Here is a 20,319-nt window from a genome sequence, read left to right as displayed (position 1 = left end):
AAATACATTATTTGCTCTCAGTTTTTGTTTATTTGTGCGTTTTATAACCTTCAATTAATTTATAACATTTATAAATGAATAAACAAACAAACATATACTTTTCCAGCAGACTGAAAAAAAAACATCAAATTTATGAGCAACTTATCTACCCATAAAATAAAGGTAAAACGTTTGAGAGAAAATTAAATACATCCAGAATTAATTATTAATCCTTAAAATGACTTAAATAATAATTTCAATTCTCTTATAGATAAAAGTCTATTTTATTTAAAAAACCGTAACTTTAAAGCGGGCGCTGAAAACAAACTATTTTACCATAGACTACAAGTGAAGAATAAAAACTGGCAACACCAAGTCGTCGATGAACAAATGAAATACGGCAACGTCACGCACGTATTGAAGTGGTAGAGTGATTGTTCATTCGGCGTTCTGAAAAACTAGTAAATTTACAAATTGTAATTTTAATTTTAACTGAAAATGGCAGATAGTAAAGGGTAAGTAATTAATTATCTATCATAATAATACAAATTATAAAAGTACAGACTGTTTCGCAATCAATCGATGCTATATACAGCGAACGAATCTTCGAAAATTGGCTTGTCATCATGTCGAGAGTTACAAACCGACTCAATAGTTATCGAATTTTGCAAGTTCATTATAGAACATGATTTTAATAGGTTAAAATAATCTTATTAAAGTGGCTTTGGATGAATATTGATGTCTTTTGAGTCCTGTTTGTCTAATTAGAACGGAACGCTTCGGTTACGAATTAGTGTTTGTAATTTTTTTTTCTTGTTCGCTAGTAATCCTGATGATTTATCGACCGCGATCCTGCGCCGCAAGGACAGACCGAACCGCCTCATCGTGGAGGAGGCAGTCAGCGATGACAACTCCGTGGTGGCTCTATCACAGGTCAGAGCCCTTTGTCTTAAAACAGCGGCGCCATCGAAATACGCATTTTTCCATTTTTCTAGTTACCATAAATATGCTTTGTCACCCTCATGCAAGTTTAATGTTATACAAATGTCACACTTTTCATTTTATGAAGTACATTGACTGTTTCATGATAGGAATAACTTGGTGCCAGATTATTGAGCTTCAATAGTTTTCAGAGCAATGTCAAGCCTATGTTACATGGTTAATACTTTCATTGTTATGGTTTATTGAATTTAGTATACTGTCAGTGATTACAGATTTTAATTACTTTAATAATTAGTATAATTAGCAAAAAAAACTTGAAACAATTAAAAAAAAATATAAAAAAAGACTAATTCATTAATGTTTTAAATAAGAAAAATGTTTAATCAATGTGGATGACACATTAAACAGTTTTGTTTTTATAATACCTTCAAAGACAGGATATAAGATGTTATTTATACAACAAAGTATACCCCCACTACAATGTAACAGTAGTGGGGGCATAATCTAAGTTCTTAAATCATTTTAGTTTCATTATAGATTTATGCCAAGAAATTAATCTTGCAAAGCATTTTGAATGAGATTAGAAGTCAATGACCTTTATATGTCAAAATAATATGTTGAGTAGTATTGTTTTAAGAGAGGAGCCCTATACATGCAAGTATTCAATTTATTCTAATGCAAAGATACCCTGAAAGAATGAACATAATTGTCTTTTATAAGCTTAGGACTGTGAAGATGGTTTTGTTCAGTCATAAAAACTGAAAAATCTAACAATCCATTAAAGTTACAATTGAAGCAGTTGTAAGGAATCATTCAAAAAAGAAAAATACCTATAATTATGAAAGGAAATAATAGCTCTTAGCAATAAAAAACACAACAAACCAAAACCTCAACTATTTAGGACTAAAAAACCGGAATGGCATAAGTTGATTATACCAACACTTAGACAACATTCAAATAATATAAGGTACATGCAACTTAGTTTCCAGTTGTAAAATATACATAAAATAAAGAAAATATTTGTGTGATTGTTAACTATTCAATATTGTACATACACAAATTGACTTGAATACAAGCTTAAACAGGTTTCTATCAGTTCACTATCAATTGACAAACTCAACATACATTCTTAACAGTGACTTTTTAGTCACTAATATTAAAGTTCACAGATGTGTTTCTTTAAAAAAAAGTGAAATATATTGTTACTGTTTATCTACTGCAACTTGAGAAATTCCATAAATATTTTTGATGTTATGTGCCTATGCTATTGACAAACATGTTTGTTATGTAAATATTAAGCAAATTAGATTAATTTTTTGTAGCTTGGTCATATTTCTAAGCTCTTATAGTCTCCGATAATCATGTACCAAACATAACATTTTCCTTGTCAGCATATGCAGCTGTATTATTTAAAATAAACAATATTATATAATAACCAACTATAAATGTATGGTTCAAAATGATATTATTTCTCAAAGATTGTGAGAAAATCATAAAATACAATTTATGATAATGCACTAAATGCATTGACAGGTGATCCTAAAGAGTTATTTGAAACTGAAGAAACTTAAAAAAAAAGTCATTTTAATATACCAATTCATTACATTAAAACTTGGCTACATTATGATGAATAAAACTTTATTAAAATAACTTACTAATCTATCACCAATCAACATAACCTACTTGTCGCATTACCACCTTTATTTTTTTAAGCTGGACATTTTCATTGACTAATAATTCAACATTTATAATTTAACATCAATAAATTTTATGAAATATGAAAGCTTAAGGAACACATTTCAAATTTTAACTACAGAAAACTGGTAAAAAGTCACTTTGACAAAAAACAATTCACAAAACACTAAAACGAAAACAATTTACACAATTTCTAAAAAGCGTATTATATACAGGCAAAAATGGAGCAGCTTCAGCTGTTCCGTGGTGACACCGTATTACTGAAGGGCAAGCGTCGCAAGGAGACAGTCTGCATCGTGCTGTCAGATGACAACTGCCCCGACGAGAAGATCCGCATGAACCGTGTGGTGCGCAACAACCTGCGCGTGCGACTCTCCGACGTTGTGTCCATCGCGCCCTGCCCGTCCGTTAAGTACGGCAAGCGTGTGCATATACTGCCCATCGATGATTCCGTTGAAGGTTTGACTGGGTATGTTGAGTTTATTTCATTATTTGTTGCCTAGGAATAAAAGTGTTAATTGTTAAATAATACTTATATCATCAATTATTTTAGAAACTTCCTCTGATGTACACTTTAATTTTCACACTCATTTTGTCTATCAAACATAAAATTTAACGGAACTGAGGTTACCTGAAGACATCTGAACATTCATTGATTTAAACCATTAATCTATGTATCAGGCGGTATATGCTGTAAAAACAGTTCAATTAAAGAAAATGTTATAGGCAGGTGTATTAAACATGAAATTAAACTATCTTAACTATTAAGTTTAAATTTTCAGTTTGTAAGATATTCAAGCTACCCTTTGTTTACAGCAACCTGTTCGAAGTATACTTGAAGCCGTACTTCATGGAGGCATACAGGCCGATTCATCGCGATGACACCTTCATGGTTCGCGGTGGTATGCGTGCCGTCGAGTTCAAGGTGGTGGAGACTGACCCGTCGCCCTACTGCATCGTCTCTCCCGATACTGTCATACACTGTGAAGGCGACCCAATTAAACGCGAGGTTAGTCCTATCACAATTTCAATAATAAATGTATCTGACCATGCTTGGCGGGAATAGGTCTTTCTAAATTGAATTTCTTAATTCTAAATAGAGAAAAACCAGCCATTAATCAACAAACAGAAAGTTGCACAATGGGCCAACTTGGAGCCTACGTGCGAAAAAGGGACAGGCTTTTTTATATTAGTTTAAAAAGAAATCCTTGGTCCTTGTATGTATGTATGTATGTATCTTGTTTTGCATATGACTTAGGAGTGTTAGACTTAGGATAAGCGTGTATGGATCACGCAACCGCTTTTAATTTGTGATGATTGAGCCCGTGGCATAGGCATAAAATGGTAACCTGTACCACTTAACTTATTTGCAGCTTACTATTAAATTATTTGAAAAACAATGTGTAATTGGTGTCCTGTAAGTAAAGGGTTGCAACAAAACTTAATTACTGAGGATCTGCTGTCCTTCTGTCCATCTCCAGACTTTTCATTGATGATTTATTTCTGCTGCTGCTACAACAACAAACACTCAAAATAAAGTTAGAATTTAAGCAATGGTTGCTATGTCCATAAATTCGTCACCCTAGTACAGAACCCTCTGTGTCGAGATATTCAGCTGTCAATAGTGAGACTGCAAATCAGACCTAAAAAATCTTATAAAAAGAAGGGGTACATAACATTACAGATAGAGGTCACGGCAAAGTGATGATGATGTTTGATTATAATTTATGTATATTTTTTACCTTGTGCATTTTTATGCTCAATGAAGTGTTGCCATAGTATAGTAAAATTTTGTAAATAAAAAATTGTTTTGCTATTCTAATGATTTATCTGGAAAATAAATTGTTTTGCAATGGAATATAACAATTATGAAATAATACTTGATATAGTAGCAATGCACTGCACCTTGTCCCAATTTTCTTTTTATTAACAATCCAATTTAAATAACGAAATGTAATGTATCAAATTAGTTTTTAATTTTCTATTACATACATGATGAGTAAAAGCAAATAACTGTTTAAGTTTATATTATAATAGTAATATTTATTACGTAAATATTCCATTAAAAACAATTTAAAAATAGTATACAACTCAAAACATTATTCACAAAAAAATCAAGCAATCTATCAGCCGAAAAACTGATTAAAATACTCTTCTAATATACGCGTAAGTAAAGACTAAACAAAAATGGTCCTCACCGCCGACTAACGTAGTTTCTTATCAGCGGCGAGCACAGCTTTACAATCTCAATAGTGATTGATACCGTCAGTACAACAGTTATTTCACACAATTACTACGAAGACCGCGACAGCGGTTCGTTTCATTGTTTTGAAATGTTAGCTTTTTTGTCGAGGAACATGCTACGAATGTTCTGTAGTTTGTAGATTACTGATAACCTAAATACCGCATTTGATTTATACATTTATTATGTCAGAAATGTGATATTTTAGTACAAGTTATTTTAGTACTCGCATTCTGTAACTAATTAATTACGTATACGTAATTATATAGTATCTTTTATGAATTATGTGACTCTACCGCGTGGTGTGGGTAGGTGGATGATATTATGCAAGCAGATAAATACTTATTATCCGTAATGTCGACCTAATACTTGTTATATGTATATTTAGCAGTAGTAGGCCAAGAATAAGGTCTTACTTGACTGTTTCCGAAGTTTCTAGAATCCAAAGCTATGGTTACGGAAAGGTTATTGTCTATAAGGAGCTAAATATTTATTTTCGGTTCGGGACAACGTTAACCAAGTATCTATGTAATACTTTTCTCTCAACCTCTGTCAATTTATATAAATAGGTCACATCTTACAAACTTTTACCGCGCGCGGTGAAATCGAAACCTTGGCGGTTTCGATTTCTAAATAGGACAACATACAAGGACTATGCACAGACTGTGTTTGTGACTTACATAAACATACTTTAAGTTATAGATATTTGGGGAATTGCAGCTGATAATAAACTATTTAAACCTTCAATAAGGGTTACTTAGTAACAACACGGTTCTCGGCCGAATTCTATGCCGAAACAATGCGTTTTTTCATTGTCGATGTGACAACCACCTCAATTTCCCACTTTTTTAAATCCTCGAATATCCTATTTGCGCTTCATAATACTTTTGCCAACAGGAAGAGGAGGAGGCTCTGAATGCGGTCGGCTACGACGACATCGGCGGATGCCGCAAGCAGCTCGCTCAGATCAAGGAGATGGTGGAGTTGCCGCTGCGCCACCCCTCCCTGTTCAAGGCCATCGGTGTGAAGCCGCCGCGAGGCATCCTCATGTACGGCCCGCCTGGTACTGGAAAGACCCTCATCGCTCGCGCTGTTGCTAACGAGACAGGTGAGTCAAACCAAGCAACAAGTCATTCAATGTAATATTTTAAAAACACCTTAAGTCTTCCAAGACTCTATTTTGTCTACCTACAATACTAAATCTACTGAATTTTAGTGTACTTGAAATACTCCTTACAGGTAAGCAGGTTATAATATATATCAAACTGCTAAATCATCATTATTGTATGATTTGTGACAATGTTAAACTTTAAGGATATAAAAATATGTGACATTTACGGATTTGGTTAGCTTTAATTACTATTACGCAAAGCATTACAATAATTCTTATACTATTTTACTGAACATGATTTTATCACTGAATAACTGAATTATTATCCATGTTTCCTCACATAGGCGCTTTCTTCTTCTTGATCAACGGACCTGAGATCATGTCGAAGCTGGCCGGAGAGTCGGAGTCTAACCTGCGCAAGGCGTTCGAGGAGGCCGACAAGAACTCTCCCGCCATCATCTTCATCGACGAGCTGGACGCCATCGCGCCCAAGAGGGAGAAGACTCACGGAGAGGTGGAGCGCAGGATCGTGTCCCAGCTGCTCACTCTCATGGATGGTCAGTTAAACTACCCCTATTTACTGTCAAAAAATAGTTTTAGTAAGAACACAACACAAGTACCAATATTTCACTCTGCAAATTATGTAAGTTGACATGACCCGAAGAACCCTGTGTCTTTGTTACTATTGTGCTGGGAATTAAGATCTCATTAGTTGGTTTTTAAATGTGTAAAAGTTAAATATAGCTTATAGCAATAAGTCTAAATCTACATATGAGGCATAAAATAAACATACATAATATCTCTATAGGTATGAAGAAATCATCCCACGTAATTGTAATGGCGGCGACTAACCGACCCAACTCGATCGACCCCGCCCTGCGTCGTTTCGGTCGGTTCGACCGCGAGATCGACATCGGCATTCCCGACGCCACCGGACGTCTCGAGATCCTGCGCATTCACACCAAGAACATGAAGCTTGGTGACGACGTCGATCTAGAACAGGTAAAAAGATTTTGATGAACAAGGTTTGTTTTTTTGCCACACTATTCCTTCATATATATGAAACACATTGATTAAATTTATTTGTTATTGTTACACTATTATAAATATATGTATAATAATACATTGCAGTACTTTGTTGATAAAGCAGATGCGGCATCATTGTAATTAAAGAAACAGAAATAATGCAACATTAAATGCGTAACAATTTACCCATTTTATTAATCCAAATTAGATCAGAAATATAGCCCCTAAATGTGCACATTCTAATGAAAACAAACAGATATTCATTGTTTTGTTTCGTGTCGTAGATCGCTGCCGAGTCTCACGGCCACGTGGGCGCTGACTTGGCCTCGTTGTGCTCGGAGGCTGCTCTGCAACAGATTCGTGAGAAGATGGATCTCATCGATCTCGAGGATGACCAAATTGACGCCGAGGTGCTCAACTCACTCGCCGTCTCCATGGACAACTTCCGGGTAAGACTTGTACACTTTATAATAAATTACTTACATGCAACAGCTCAAAGAGTTTCTTCTATGTTACAATTTATGAAGTTAAGAGCTTTAAAGTATGTGATTGTGTCACTAAACATTTTACAAACTGCTTTAAACATAATTTGTAATTGCAAATGTTTTCAATATATGTAATGCAACAAGTGCACCTGATACAATTATCTTCATCGGATTGTGAACATACAACTGTGGTGTCCCGCAGTACGCCATGACGAAGTCCTCTCCGTCGGCGCTGCGCGAGACGGTGGTGGAGGTCCCGAACGTGACGTGGGGCGACATCGGCGGCCTGCAGAACGTCAAGCGCGAGCTGCAGGAGCTCGTGCAGTACCCCGTGGAACACCCCGACAAGTTCCTCAAGTTCGGCATGCAGCCCTCGCGCGGAGTGCTCTTCTACGGACCGCCTGGATGCGGTCAGTCACACTTACTTACTGCCTGGCCTCTTACCTGGGCTTGTCTAGTCAACGAGTCAGTGCTGCACTGTAATAAAATACTAAATAAGTAGCGAGTCAACATGTAACTGTCAACTAAATATTGTTTTTATGGTTGGCTTGTCGAATATCAAATACTGTCCATATGCAGCAATTTGGAGCTTTTAATAAAACAAAACATTTATACTAGCTGCAACATCTTATATTCCGACACGACGCGCATCAATATAAGGTGCGTTTCAAATGATTTTGACTATGTTATCTACAGTTACTTTATGGATTATAATTGACCAACAGGCAAAACTCTGTTGGCCAAGGCCATTGCCAACGAATGCCAGGCTAACTTCATCTCAGTGAAAGGCCCAGAACTACTGACCATGTGGTTCGGTGAGTCCGAGGCTAACGTGCGTGACATCTTCGACAAGGTAAGTCCACTCAATCCAAAGTAATAAATAATAGTTCGACAAGAATAATGATGAGGAATTAACACAGTTTACACACGGTTTAGTTTAAATACCAAAACTCACGAAGAGGCTCAACATGTTTATTAAAATAACATAATCGTACGTTAAAGAATTTTCCTCGCTAGCAGAGAACGAGTACGAAGTATCACAGGCTCACAGCCTGTTATTTTACATAAGCATTTGTACTTGTCCAGGCCCGATCAGCGTCGCCGTGTGTGTTGTTCTTCGACGAGCTGGACTCGATCGCCAAGTCCCGCGGCGGGTCCGTGTCCGACGCCGGCGGCGCCGCCGACCGCGTCATCAACCAGATCCTGACTGAGATGGACGGCATGGGCGCCAAGAAGAACGTCTTCATCATCGGTAAGTTACATGTCACCATTGTTAACAGCAACAAGACTCCGACAAACGGTCACGGTCTATTAAGGAGAAATTTAATTATAGTTTCATTTCATCAAGATTGTAAGCATATAAAACACTTACGCATTTGAAAACCTTGAAGTGTTTTGATCTACCTTTTTTAAAATAGGAGTTGAAATGAAAAAGCTTAAATGTTGAAACCACAAATGAATCCATGGTTGTGTGTTAGGCGCTACTAACAGGCCGGACATCATCGACCCGGCCATCCTCCGGCCCGGGCGTCTGGACCAGCTGATCTACATCCCGCTGCCCGACGAGAAGTCGCGTGAGGCCATCCTGCGCGCCAACCTGCGCAAGTCGCCCATTGCTAAGGATGTTGATCTCTCATACATCGCCAAGGTACAGTATCTTAATCCCAGCCAAATATAACACATGAGGAAATTAAACGAAATAAAAGAATCCCGAATAAGTAAAAAAAAAGTAGCAGCTTTCGAGTAACCCTCAGTAATATCACATTTCCTCTTCACAATTTTTAAGTTAATAATTCAAATAAGGTCATAAAATGATCTTCTAATCAAGGAAAAGGTTCGGATGAGCTTTTTGTCACGAAACAGTTCCAGCAGCGTAACAATAGCATTGAAGATACTGATGAATTCGCGGTTGCAGGTGACACAGGGTTTCAGTGGCGCGGACCTGACGGAGATCTGCCAGCGCGCGTGCAAGCTCGCCATCCGCCAGGCCATCGAGGCCGAGATCCAGCGCGAGCGGACCCGCCAGCAACAGACTGCCGCCGCCGTCATGGATGTTAGTACTCGCACGATACTTGTCTGGTAGCACTCACACTAGCAGCATGCCTGGATTTTTGTATGGAACACTATTTTGAGAACGTTTTGAGTACTTTTCGGTTTACATATATTATGTCCAGTATTCAAAAAGTTAAATAATGTAAAATTAATATTAATATTATTAATATATAACTATAATCATGCTCGCCAGATGGACGAAGAAGACCCAGTGCCGGAGATCAGTCGCGCTCACTTCGAGGAGGCGATGAAGTTCGCTCGTCGCTCCGTGTCCGACAACGACATCCGCAAGTACGAGATGTTCGCGCAGACGCTGCAGCAGAGCCGGGGATTCGGCACCAACTTCAGGTACTATATGACTACATCATTCATCATATCAAAAGTAACACTAATGTCCCTGAAACTTGCATATCTTTCAGTTGATTTCTAATATAAGTGTAATATATGAATATCATGTCAGTTAATTCTATTAAAAAATTGTGTCTATAAAGAAATTTGTATGAAATGGTAGTAGTTTAGTGTGTGTTACTGTAAGCGTGTTGTGTGTCAGGTTCCCGGCGTCGGGCGGCGCGGCGGGCGGGACGGGCACGTCGGGCGGGGACCAGCCCACCTTCCAGGAGGAGGGCGGCGACGACGACCTCTACAGCTAAGCGCGCGGCCGCGGCCGCTCCGCACGAGGACATGTCTCGACAGGCTCACACCGTACCGAGCTTGTACATACAGTTTTAATTAAAATAATAAAGCTCTAGGACTGACCTAACCTTCTTAAGATATATCGGTTCAACTATGTGAGGGGTGTCTCGGACTCGGAAGCGGCCGATTGGTTCTAGTGGGCAGCCCTCTCGCTACGAGAGATCTATTATTAAAAAATCGATGCGCACGAGCGTGCGCGTCGCGGTCGATTAAATTTCTACCAATCTGTGTCTAATATGTAAATGTATTTATTTTATAATTGCATCATTCGATAGCATTTGTTTCTGTTCCGATTTGCTTATGTTTAGTTGTAATTGAATAAATAATGTGTATGTACAGCTCGCCTCAGCGGCGAGCAAGTAAGATCATATGATATAGAGTAATTGTTAAACTTTTCTGCATTTGCCAGATCCTGTGCGTAGGCGGTGTCGGTGCGGATGCCTCGGCAACCACGCCGACCAAACATAATATTACAGTGATTTTTTAATAAAAGATTTTTATAGACTACACACTCATGGTATTTTATTAATTCTCCATTAATCCTCTACATAGAGAAACGTGAAAATCGTTACAGCCACAAGTACACGGCACTAAAACTTAGATTGATTGAATCCTTTATGAAGAAATGAAATTTTAAATTTCAAGAAACTGCTTGACAATGATTCCAAAACTCCAAAATCGACCATTGTTCTTGCCTATGTTGGGAGCATCTGCTAACTCAGCTTTTATAAAATAACGTCTAAGAGTCTTAGACCATATGGACAAGATACGAAGGGTTATTGAAGTAGCAATTGAAAGAAAAACAAAATTTATTATTAATACAATATATTAAAATTATACAATTCGTAAATTAATTAAAAAATAACAATTTATAATATAAATTAAATAAAATAAACTAAAATACCGTATAAATAATGTAAGTAGTACATAGAAATAAAATCGCATTACTAAATCTCTCCCTCGTGAGGAAAGTTAAAATGTATGCCTATCAATATAAATTATCCATAAAAGAATAAATATCAAAATGGCATTTTTGATCTCATGAATATTTCCTCAAGATCAGGGGACTGTAAATGTGCCCGAGCACCAGTTCCTAGGCCTTTGAGTAATGCTGTATCAGACAAGTACTTGTTGACGAATTTAAATTGTCGGGTTCTCTCCGGATCAAACATCTTTGAGCCTTTTATTTCGTCTTTGGGTAAAAGATGAAGTTCGTCATCGGAGAGACATTCGCACAGATAGTCAAAGTAAAAATCTTCACACTCAGTATAGACATCTCTCGTTTTCGGTTCTATCACTTCAGGCGGGGTCGGTGTGTGGTATCCTCTGGCATTTCTAACCATCGCTTTTAAAGTATCTAGCGGACATATTTCGTATTTTGGCAATTCAGGCTCTGTATAGGCCGACATTGTCCTCATGTAGACTGGTAAATGATCTTTCAAATGTTTCTTAGCAGTTTTGACGCATACACACTGTCTGGGCTCTATGTATTCCAAATAACTCTCCCATTTTGGTTCCTTTCTGTATAATAATTCTTTACTTCTTGTTTGTACGTTACCAAGAGAAGGAGGCGTCGATGGCTGCTCTTTTACTTCTTCCGTCTGAGGGACTCGGATATTTGGTACATGATAAGTACAAAAGCAATGAGGTACCGTGCACAGGCCACACTTAATGGGCACTTCTCTAACATTTGCTAGTTCTTGCTGTAACACTTGCATTATGGAACTCTCTAACTTCAATTCCAATAATTGTTTTGATGAAGTGTATTTCACTGGCATATAGTCGTTGTAGACTTCGGCGTCAACAAAGTCTGCGTCATCCCCTTGTTTACCATGAATATAATATTTTATTTTGTTTGTAAACTGTTGGAAATTATCACACGCCGCATACATACACCGCTTATTAATAACTATTACTGGCATTTGAGAAACATTTTCACACTGATTCGGGCAAAGGTCTTCTCTAATCGGAAGTTTGTTATTTTCATATTGATCACAGAATAGATAGAAAGGTTTGGGTTTGGGCACTGGACCTGAGTCGTCCTTATGATGTTCTTCCACTTCGATAATGCTTTCCGCAGAAGGATTTTCTATGGTTTCACTGATTTGAAGCAACATCAACGTTTCGATTTTGAGGAAAAAGTCCGCATGTTCTGGCAATAACCTTAAACTATATGAAATAAAAAGCTGGAACCTTTTGACGAGAATCTTAATCTTTTCTAACCAGAGTTTGTCGATTTCCTGTAGTTTCTTCTGTTTTTCCGTGTAGCTTAAAATTACAAAGTCTTTAAATGCAATCTCGTCCTGCAGACCCCTTACGCGTTTTTTGTGCTCATAACGCGATGTTTCTATTTCTTTCATACCGAGTTCCCTCTCTTTGAGCGCAACATAAACCTGACAAGCAAGGTTTTTACACTCAAGGTATGACCTTAACTTTTCAATAATTACATGTTTTTCTAATTTTCGGTCATGTAATTTTTGAGTTGTTTTAGTTCGATTTAACTCCAATTCCTTTAGAAATTCAGCTTTCAATGCTGACTTTTCTATCGTCATTTTACTTTCATACTTATCATACAGCTCTGTAGCTTGCTGTTTAATAAAGAAATGAAATTTACTTTGCATTTTCTGGAAGGCATTGTTTTGTATTTTGAAAATCTCCGCGCGAGCTGCTTCGGTCATTACTTTTTCCACGTTATTTAAGGATTTTGTGTACATGCTTGTAAATTCCCTGAAAGCGCTTTGCATTCGCTCAGTATTCTTTTTAGCAGCCTCTTCAGAAAGGTCTTCAGCAAATTGCTGGCATTCTATTTCAACTAATCCTTTCCATCTTTCGTCATCTTCGCTAAGAATAAGATTTCTTTCTGCTCGCATGCGTTTGAGACGCTTTGCCAGCATATTTACTGCTATATCCTGGATCCCTTGATAGTTTAAATTTGACAAGATTGCCTTTTTGACAGGTTTAAGAACTGTTTTGCCTTCCAACATATCTTTTGGTGGAACGTACCAGTCCCCACCGCCACCTTTCAGCGAAGGTTCAAGACCTGCCACTACTTTTAGCTTAGGATTCATAGACTTGAAGTATACTGCGGCAAGTGGTGGCCGCATTTTCTTTTTTATCAGAGTTTGAGTTGGCACTGAGTTGTTGTCTAGAAAGTGTTTCCTTAAGTAATAGTTTTCGTTCAGATGCTGCATAATGATATAATATCTTTATGTAAATATTTTAAAAATAACAATTATCAGAAAAAAAAGAGTCACAAATTCACATCACTTGTGAAGTTGTCAAAACATTTTTTGACTATGAGCAAGTTTGCTTTTTTTTCAAGCTCTCAAGAAGTAATTGGCTTACATCAAAATCTTAGGACACAAATAAAAAATAATAAGTATTGTTTTCCATTGGAATGTCCAACGTTGTATTTAGTTTACAAATATTACTTCTGTGATCTTGTTTGTACCTATCACTTAATACTTAAAATTTTCGTTGTCAAGTAAATAAGATCTCGGTTAGTATTGAGAAAATTAATGGACTGTCCTTAGTCTGAGCAGCATTTGTTACAAAATTACCGATGTCCTCACGGTATCTATTTTTTTATTTTCATCCGTCCAGTCCACTTGGTGATAAGCGATTACCACGCTCATGGACACCCGCAACACCAGAGGAAAGCAATCTTCTCTTGAAGGTTTTGAAGTCGTATTGGTTCGGAAAAACTGCAGTTGGCAGATCATTCCACAGTTTACATGTGCGAGGCAGAAGGTTTCTAGAAAAAAAGGGTCTAAGTTGCCAAACATTGTTTTTAATTATATACAACTGTTAAGGCAGCGCATGCTTTTAACTCTGTTGTAAGAGCAATTTTTCCGCCTAGCTAGAAAAATATGAGATTAATGGACGAACTTACAACGTTGTATGTATATAGTTGAAAACAATCTATGGTAACCAGTTCCCTTCTGTATATTTTAGCAGATATAGTATATTTGTGAGTAATAAGTATTTTTAACGTCCTTACTTTTGGACATTGGTTCGGCCGGCTAACCTCTTCAAACAGGTAATTTCGGTTGCTCGGCAATAAAACTACTAAATCCTCCTTTTGGGAGTCAGATAATAAATCACAAGTTAAAAATGCTTATCGCCCAACGAAGTGGGCAGGAGTCAGCTAGTTAATAACAGGCCGGAGGATCAACGTAGGCGATAGCACGCAGCCTTGAGGGACACCAGCGTTTACAAACAAAACGTCAGTGCATTCACTGTCGACTACGACCTTTATGCTTCCGTCTACAAGACAGCTGCTGACCCATTCGCATAATTTTTCGGGCACCCTATAGGAAAGGATCTTTCAAAGAAGCGCTTAGTGCTTGACCCGGTCGAAGGTCTTCGTTATGTCCAAACTGACCAACAAAACCCTTTATATCGATTGCGTGTGCCCAACGATGTATCTTTTAATATGGAAATGTATTCTTTTACAATTGAATCATTTGTCAACCACGCCGACCACATAGTATATTCTTGGTTTTTTTATTTTCGTGTACGAGAATTCTCTACTTTTCATATAGTTTATATATTACCAGGTGTCAGAGTTTTAAGCTGCTCGTTGGCATATTACGAGGTTTTAACAATCCTTTTGAAAAGTGCTCCCGTAACACTTCCTACTACACTCATATAGATTTCAAAAACATTGATAGAAATATATCGACGAATCCACATCACTTCGATGGATAAATTAAAATTTACCAAATGAGAATAGGTTACAAGTAGGTACAATACTTATAAGCAAAGACCTGAATTGTTATGAATATAATTTATTAAAATTATCTTATAACACGTATATTATTTAAAAATAACATTAAATTATATCTTATACAAATGTTATGTAAGTAATTCATAGAAATAAAAGCTCAATCATAAATCTCTCCTCTTACGAAAAGAGTTAAAATTTCCAAACAGTACGTGGCAGTGATTAACCGTCACTATGTATTCTACATAAATGCAAAATATAAATATATCAAAATGGTCCTCCGGTGCTCATTGATATTTCCTTAAGATCCGGTGCCGGTCCAAGAAAAGTCCCCAACGACTGTGCCTGATCACCAGTTTTTTGCCCTTTGAGTAATGCTGTATCGGATATGAACTTGTGGACGAATTTAAATTGTCGGGTTCTGTCCGGATCAAACATCTTTGACCCTTTTATTTCGTCTTTGGGTAAAAGGTGAACTTCGTCAACGGAGAGACATTCGCACAGATAGTCAAAGTAAAAATCTTCACACTCAGTATAGACATCTCTCGTTTTTGATACTTTTACTTCAGGCGGGGTCGGTGTGTGGTAACCTCTCGCATTTCTAACCATCGTTTTTAAAGTATCAAGCGGACATATTTCGTACTGCGGCAATTCAGGCTCTGTATAGGCCGACATAGTCCTCATGTAGACGGGGAAATGTTCTTTCAAATGTTTCTTAGCAGTCTTGACACATACACACTTTCTGGGCTCAATGTATTCCAAATAACTCTCCCATTTTGGTTCCCTTCCGTGTAATAATCCTTTACTTCTTGTCTGTACATTACCAAGTGAGGGAGGCGTCAATAGGTGTTCTATCACTTTTTTCGTTTGCGGTTCTGGTATGTATGGGCCATGATACGTGCAGAAGCAATGAGGGAACTTACACTCGCCACACTCGATCGGAACTTCTCTTACATTTGCTAGTTCTTGCTGTAACACTTGCATTATGGAACTCTCTAACTTCAATTCCAATAATTGTTTTGATGAAGTGTATTTCACTGGCACATAGTCGTCGTAGACTTCGGCGTCAACAAAGTCTTCGTCATCTCCTTGTTTACCATGAATATAATATTTTATTTTGTTTGAAAACTGTTGGAAATTATCACACGCCGCATACATACACCGCTTATTAATAACTATTACTGGCATTTGAGAAACATTTTCACACTGATTCGGGCAAAGGTCTTCTCTAATCGGAAGTTTGTTATTTTCATATTGATCACAGAATAGATAGAAAGGTTTGGGTTTGGGCACTGGACCTGAGTCGTCCTTATGATGTTCTTCCACTTCGATAATGCTTTCCGCAGAAGGATTTTCTATGGTTTCACTGAGTTGTAGCAACATCAACGTTTCTATATTAAGGAAGAAATCCGCATGTTCTGGCAATAAGCTTAAACAATACGAAACAAAAAGCTGGAACCTTTTGACGAGAATCTTAATCTTCTCTATCCATTTTTTGTTGATTTCCTGCAGTTTCTTCTGATTTTCCGTGTAGCTTAAAATTACGACTTCTTTTAATGCAATCTCATCCTGCAGAGCCCTTACGCGTTTTTTGCGCTCGTTTTGCGATGCTTCTATTTCCTTCATACCGAGTTCCCTCTCTTTGAGCGCTACATATACCTGGCAAGCAAGGTTTTTACACTCAAGGTATGACCTTAACTTTTCAATGGCAACATGTTTTTCTAATTTTCGGTCGTGTATTTTTTGAGATGTTATAGTTCGATTTAACTCCAATTCCTTAAGGAATTCAGCTTTCAATGCTGATTTTTCGACCATCATTTTACTTTCATACTTATCATACAGCTCTGTCGCTTGCTGTTTGATTAAGAAACGAAATTTGCCTTGCATTTTCTGGAAGGCATTGTTTTGTATTTTGAAAATCTCTGCTCCGGCTGCTTTAATCAATACCTTTTCTAACGTATTTATGGACGCAACGTACATGTTTGTAAATTCTCTGAAAGCATTTTGAATTCGTTCGGTATTTTTTTTAGCAGCCTCTACAGATGTGTCTTCGGCATATTGCTGGCACTCTACTTCAATTATCCTTGACCATCTTTCGTCGTTTTCTTTAATAATAAGATTTCTTTCCACACGCATTCGTATGAGACGCTGTTCCAACATTTTTTTACCAATATTGTCGATCCCAATATAGGTTAACTTTGACAACAATTCCTTGTCGACGGGTTTGAGCGCTGTTCTTTTGCCTTCTAACAGGTCATTTGGTGGGACGTACCAGTCCCCACCGCCACCTTTCAGCGGAGGTTCAAGACCTGCCGCTACCTTTAGCTTAGGATTCATAGACTTGAAGTATACTGCGGCAAGAGATGGCCGCATTTTGTTTTTTATCATTGTTTGAGTCGGCACTGAGTTACTGTCTAGGAAGTGTTTCCTTAAGTAATAGTTATCGTTCATATTATGCAACATTCTGGTATTATATCTTTATGTAAATACTTTAAAAATAACCAATATCACAAAAAATATTCACAAATTCACATTAATAGTGAAGATGTCAGAACATTTTTTTGTCAATGTCCAAGTTTGTTTTTTTAAGCTGTAAAAAAAGTTGATGATTTACATCAAAACCTTGTGGAGAGACCTCACATCTGAAATATTTGATACTGATGTCCGTAGTCGTATTCATAACAGGACTGTTATTGATTTTTTATTTAAATACATTGTCAGTTGTGATCTAAGCAATTTGTTTTGATCTAAAAAAACTGTACCATATTCCGTATCGGCCCATAAAAATTATATACGCTCTGGGCTCCATATGCCCTGGAAAACAGGAATAATTTCAAATTTAATCCATTTGCTGTTCATTTATTGGCCATTGTAAATGGCAGAATTTGGGCCCTGCATGTATGTACCTATAGTATATGCTTGATACATGGTTCGCCAAATAAAATTAAGTTCTCCTATTAGTAAGAAATTTTAAATCCCTTCGGGCCCAATTACTCATCTTTGACCACTCAGTCTTTTAAGACGAATTTTCGATATTTCTTTTAAATTATTCTTAGTGACAACGTTGAATTGTGATAAAAAAGATGCTTAAAGCATTCGAGATCTTTTATACTACTGTGGGAAATCAAACGTCTTAATAGTATTTTAGCTTCTTTTAATTTTGTAAAATCAATTATAAAACAGTTTCTTTAGTTGTTCATGCGTCTTCTCTCTTATCGTCTTCCGCCATTCTGTCTCCCGCTCTCACTCAGTTTACCAGCTTGACACCTTGCCCTTTCATCCCCACACTACTATCTCACTATTCATACAAGAATGTTCCTGTTACGAGCTTGTACGCTTCCCGAGGAGAATTATAATCAGTGAACCAGTAGTCACCGGTAAGAGCCGAGGCTCTGGGAAAGGCCGGGGTGTTTTTGTTCTGAGAAAGTTAATCCACACGACGCCCGCCTTAGTAGAAGTTTTCGCCCTGCAACCATTACTCCGCCCTCACCTTTGAAGTTTTCCCTACACAAGTGCTCGCATTGAATTAACCAATAACTGTTACTATGTATATTGCTGTGTAAAAATACTTTATTTAAACTACACAACCAGTGAGATTATAAAAATATAATAAACAATTAATCGGATGTCATTTTTTTTTTCTCACGAACAGCTCTTCTACTTCGGGTGAATTGTTTAGCAATTGTCTCATGGACTCTGCTCTGTCAGTTGCAAACGAGCTTGCAGTTTGCTGCAGAAACGAGGCTGAAACTGGCTGAACTGTCATTCCCGAACTCTCCTCCGATTTGGGATCAGGCTTTTGACCAATAATATAATCTTTTAATAAAAGATCCACCTCACTATTGGAGAAGCAATTGCACAGCCATTCAAATTGTACGTCTGAATACTGAGTGCTGGCGTCTTTAGTTCGGCTAATGACTTCTGAAACCGGAGGAGAATATTCTACTTGATAGTTTGCCTTTTTAACCAAGCGCTTGAGAGTTGTCACTGGACATTTTTCATAGTTTTGTAGTTCAAGAGTTTCATATTTTGACGTACTCGTCATGTACGCTGGTAGATTCTCTTTTAAATGCTTTTGGACCATTTTCCCACAGGTGCATTTTTGTGGTTTCACGTATTTGAAGTATCTCTCCAACTTAGGTTCTCTTTCGTGTTCCAATATTGTTCTGCGTCCTGCTACAGGCAAAGTCTTTTTACTAGTTGTTAGTTTTACAGGTGCTTCTTTAGTTTGTATCTCTTGTGTTTTGGGTGTAGTACAATAACAACACGGCATTTTACAAACTTCGCAGTTAAATACATTTTTTCTGCATAGAGCTTCTTGTTGTAATATTTGTAGTAAAGAACTTTGCAACTTAATTTCTGTCACTTGTTGTGAATTGGTGTACTTTACGGGGACGCAGTGTTCGTAGCGGAGGTCGTCAATGAAATCAGCGTCATCTCCACGTTTGTGGAAAAGATGATTCTTGAACTTGTCCGTGAACTGAACCAAATTGTCACAAGCAGCGTACATGCAACGTTGGTTGACAACAATCACAGGCAATTGCGACACATTGGATCCACGCTTGGAAGGACACATACCTTCATTAACTTGAGCTTTATATCCCTTGTCACAGAAAAGATAGAAAGGACGCGGTCTAGCTACGGGAGCATGAAATTCATCGGGTTCTTCTAAAATAATGCTGTCAGCGCGCGGGTCTTGCAACGTTTCATTGATCTGCAACAGTATCAATTTCTCAAGGTTTATGAAGAACTTTGCATGTTCAGGAAGGGTATTGAGACAGTACGACACGAATATTTGGAACTTCTTTACTATTTTACATAATCTTTGTCGAAGCTTTTCGTGCTCCTCTTTGTGTTTCTTCTGTATCTCTGCTGCGAGTTTGATCGTGAGTTCTTTTACGGCTAATTCTTCCGTCAGAGTTTTTAACTTTTTGTTGTGTTGATATTTACATAATTCTATCTGTTTCTCATAAGTTTCTTGTTCTTTCAGCGACACATATATTTGACAGGCGAGATTTTGACATTCAAGGAATTTTCTTAAGTTCGCTATGGCTTCATGTTTGTCAACATGTAAACTGTGAATAGTGCTGGCCGTCGCGGCTTTTTCTGCTTCTACATCTTCCATGAACTTAGATTTCAATCTTGCCTTTTCATCGTGAAACTGTTTTCTGTGTCTGTCCACAATCGTAACAGATTGATACTTTAAAAATTCCCTGTAGCGTTGATTCATTTGTTCTCGAGTCTCTGCCCGTATCTTCGCTATCTGTGTTTCGGCCGCATCGCTCAGCAGCTGTTCCATTCTGTTTATGGATGTTTGGTACGCATCCGCAAACTGATTAAAAAGTTCTCGTACGTACTCTGCGTTCTC

General features: G+C 37.5%; 2 protein-coding genes across 3 annotated transcripts; one reads left to right on the top strand and one right to left on the bottom strand.

Moving 5' to 3' along the window:
• The first annotated feature begins 365 nt into the window (after positions 1-365).
• LOC113505390 (transitional endoplasmic reticulum ATPase TER94) lies at positions 366-10,736 on the top strand. Of its 2 annotated transcripts, XR_003401626.1 has the most exons (16): positions 366-494; positions 804-912; positions 2,832-3,085; positions 3,433-3,625; positions 5,756-5,966; positions 6,314-6,526; positions 6,778-6,971; positions 7,280-7,444; positions 7,683-7,890; positions 8,206-8,333; positions 8,567-8,732; positions 8,959-9,128; positions 9,396-9,533; positions 9,726-9,880; positions 10,083-10,245; positions 10,635-10,736. XR_003401626.1 is itself a non-coding variant. In XM_026888069.1 (15 exons), exons 1-15 carry the CDS (start codon positions 478-480, stop codon positions 10,180-10,182), a joined length of 2,421 nt encoding a protein of 806 aa, XP_026743870.1. In that variant the 5' UTR covers positions 366-477; the 3' UTR covers positions 10,183-10,736. The 2 variants fall into 2 exon arrangements, 1 of the variants encoding a protein (XP_026743870.1); XM_026888069.1 differs by having other exon boundaries at positions 10,083-10,736.
• Positions 10,737-11,126: 390 nt separating this feature from the next.
• On the bottom strand, positions 11,127-18,061 carry LOC113501468. Its single transcript, XM_026882629.1, has 2 exons — positions 15,223-18,061; positions 11,127-13,429 (listed from the first exon to the last, which is right to left on the bottom strand). Exons 1-2 carry the CDS (start codon positions 17,412-17,414, stop codon positions 11,245-11,247), a joined length of 4,377 nt encoding a protein of 1,458 aa, XP_026738430.1. The 5' UTR covers positions 17,415-18,061; the 3' UTR covers positions 11,127-11,244.
• Between the last annotated feature and the right edge of the window lie 2,258 nt (positions 18,062-20,319).

The sequence above is a fragment of the Trichoplusia ni genome, chromosome 2 (genome assembly GCF_003590095.1).
Source record: "Trichoplusia ni isolate ovarian cell line Hi5 chromosome 2, tn1, whole genome shotgun sequence".
NCBI classification, from domain to species: Eukaryota; Metazoa; Arthropoda; class Insecta; order Lepidoptera; family Noctuidae; genus Trichoplusia; species Trichoplusia ni.
This window is presented reverse-complemented; position numbering and strand designations above follow the sequence as displayed.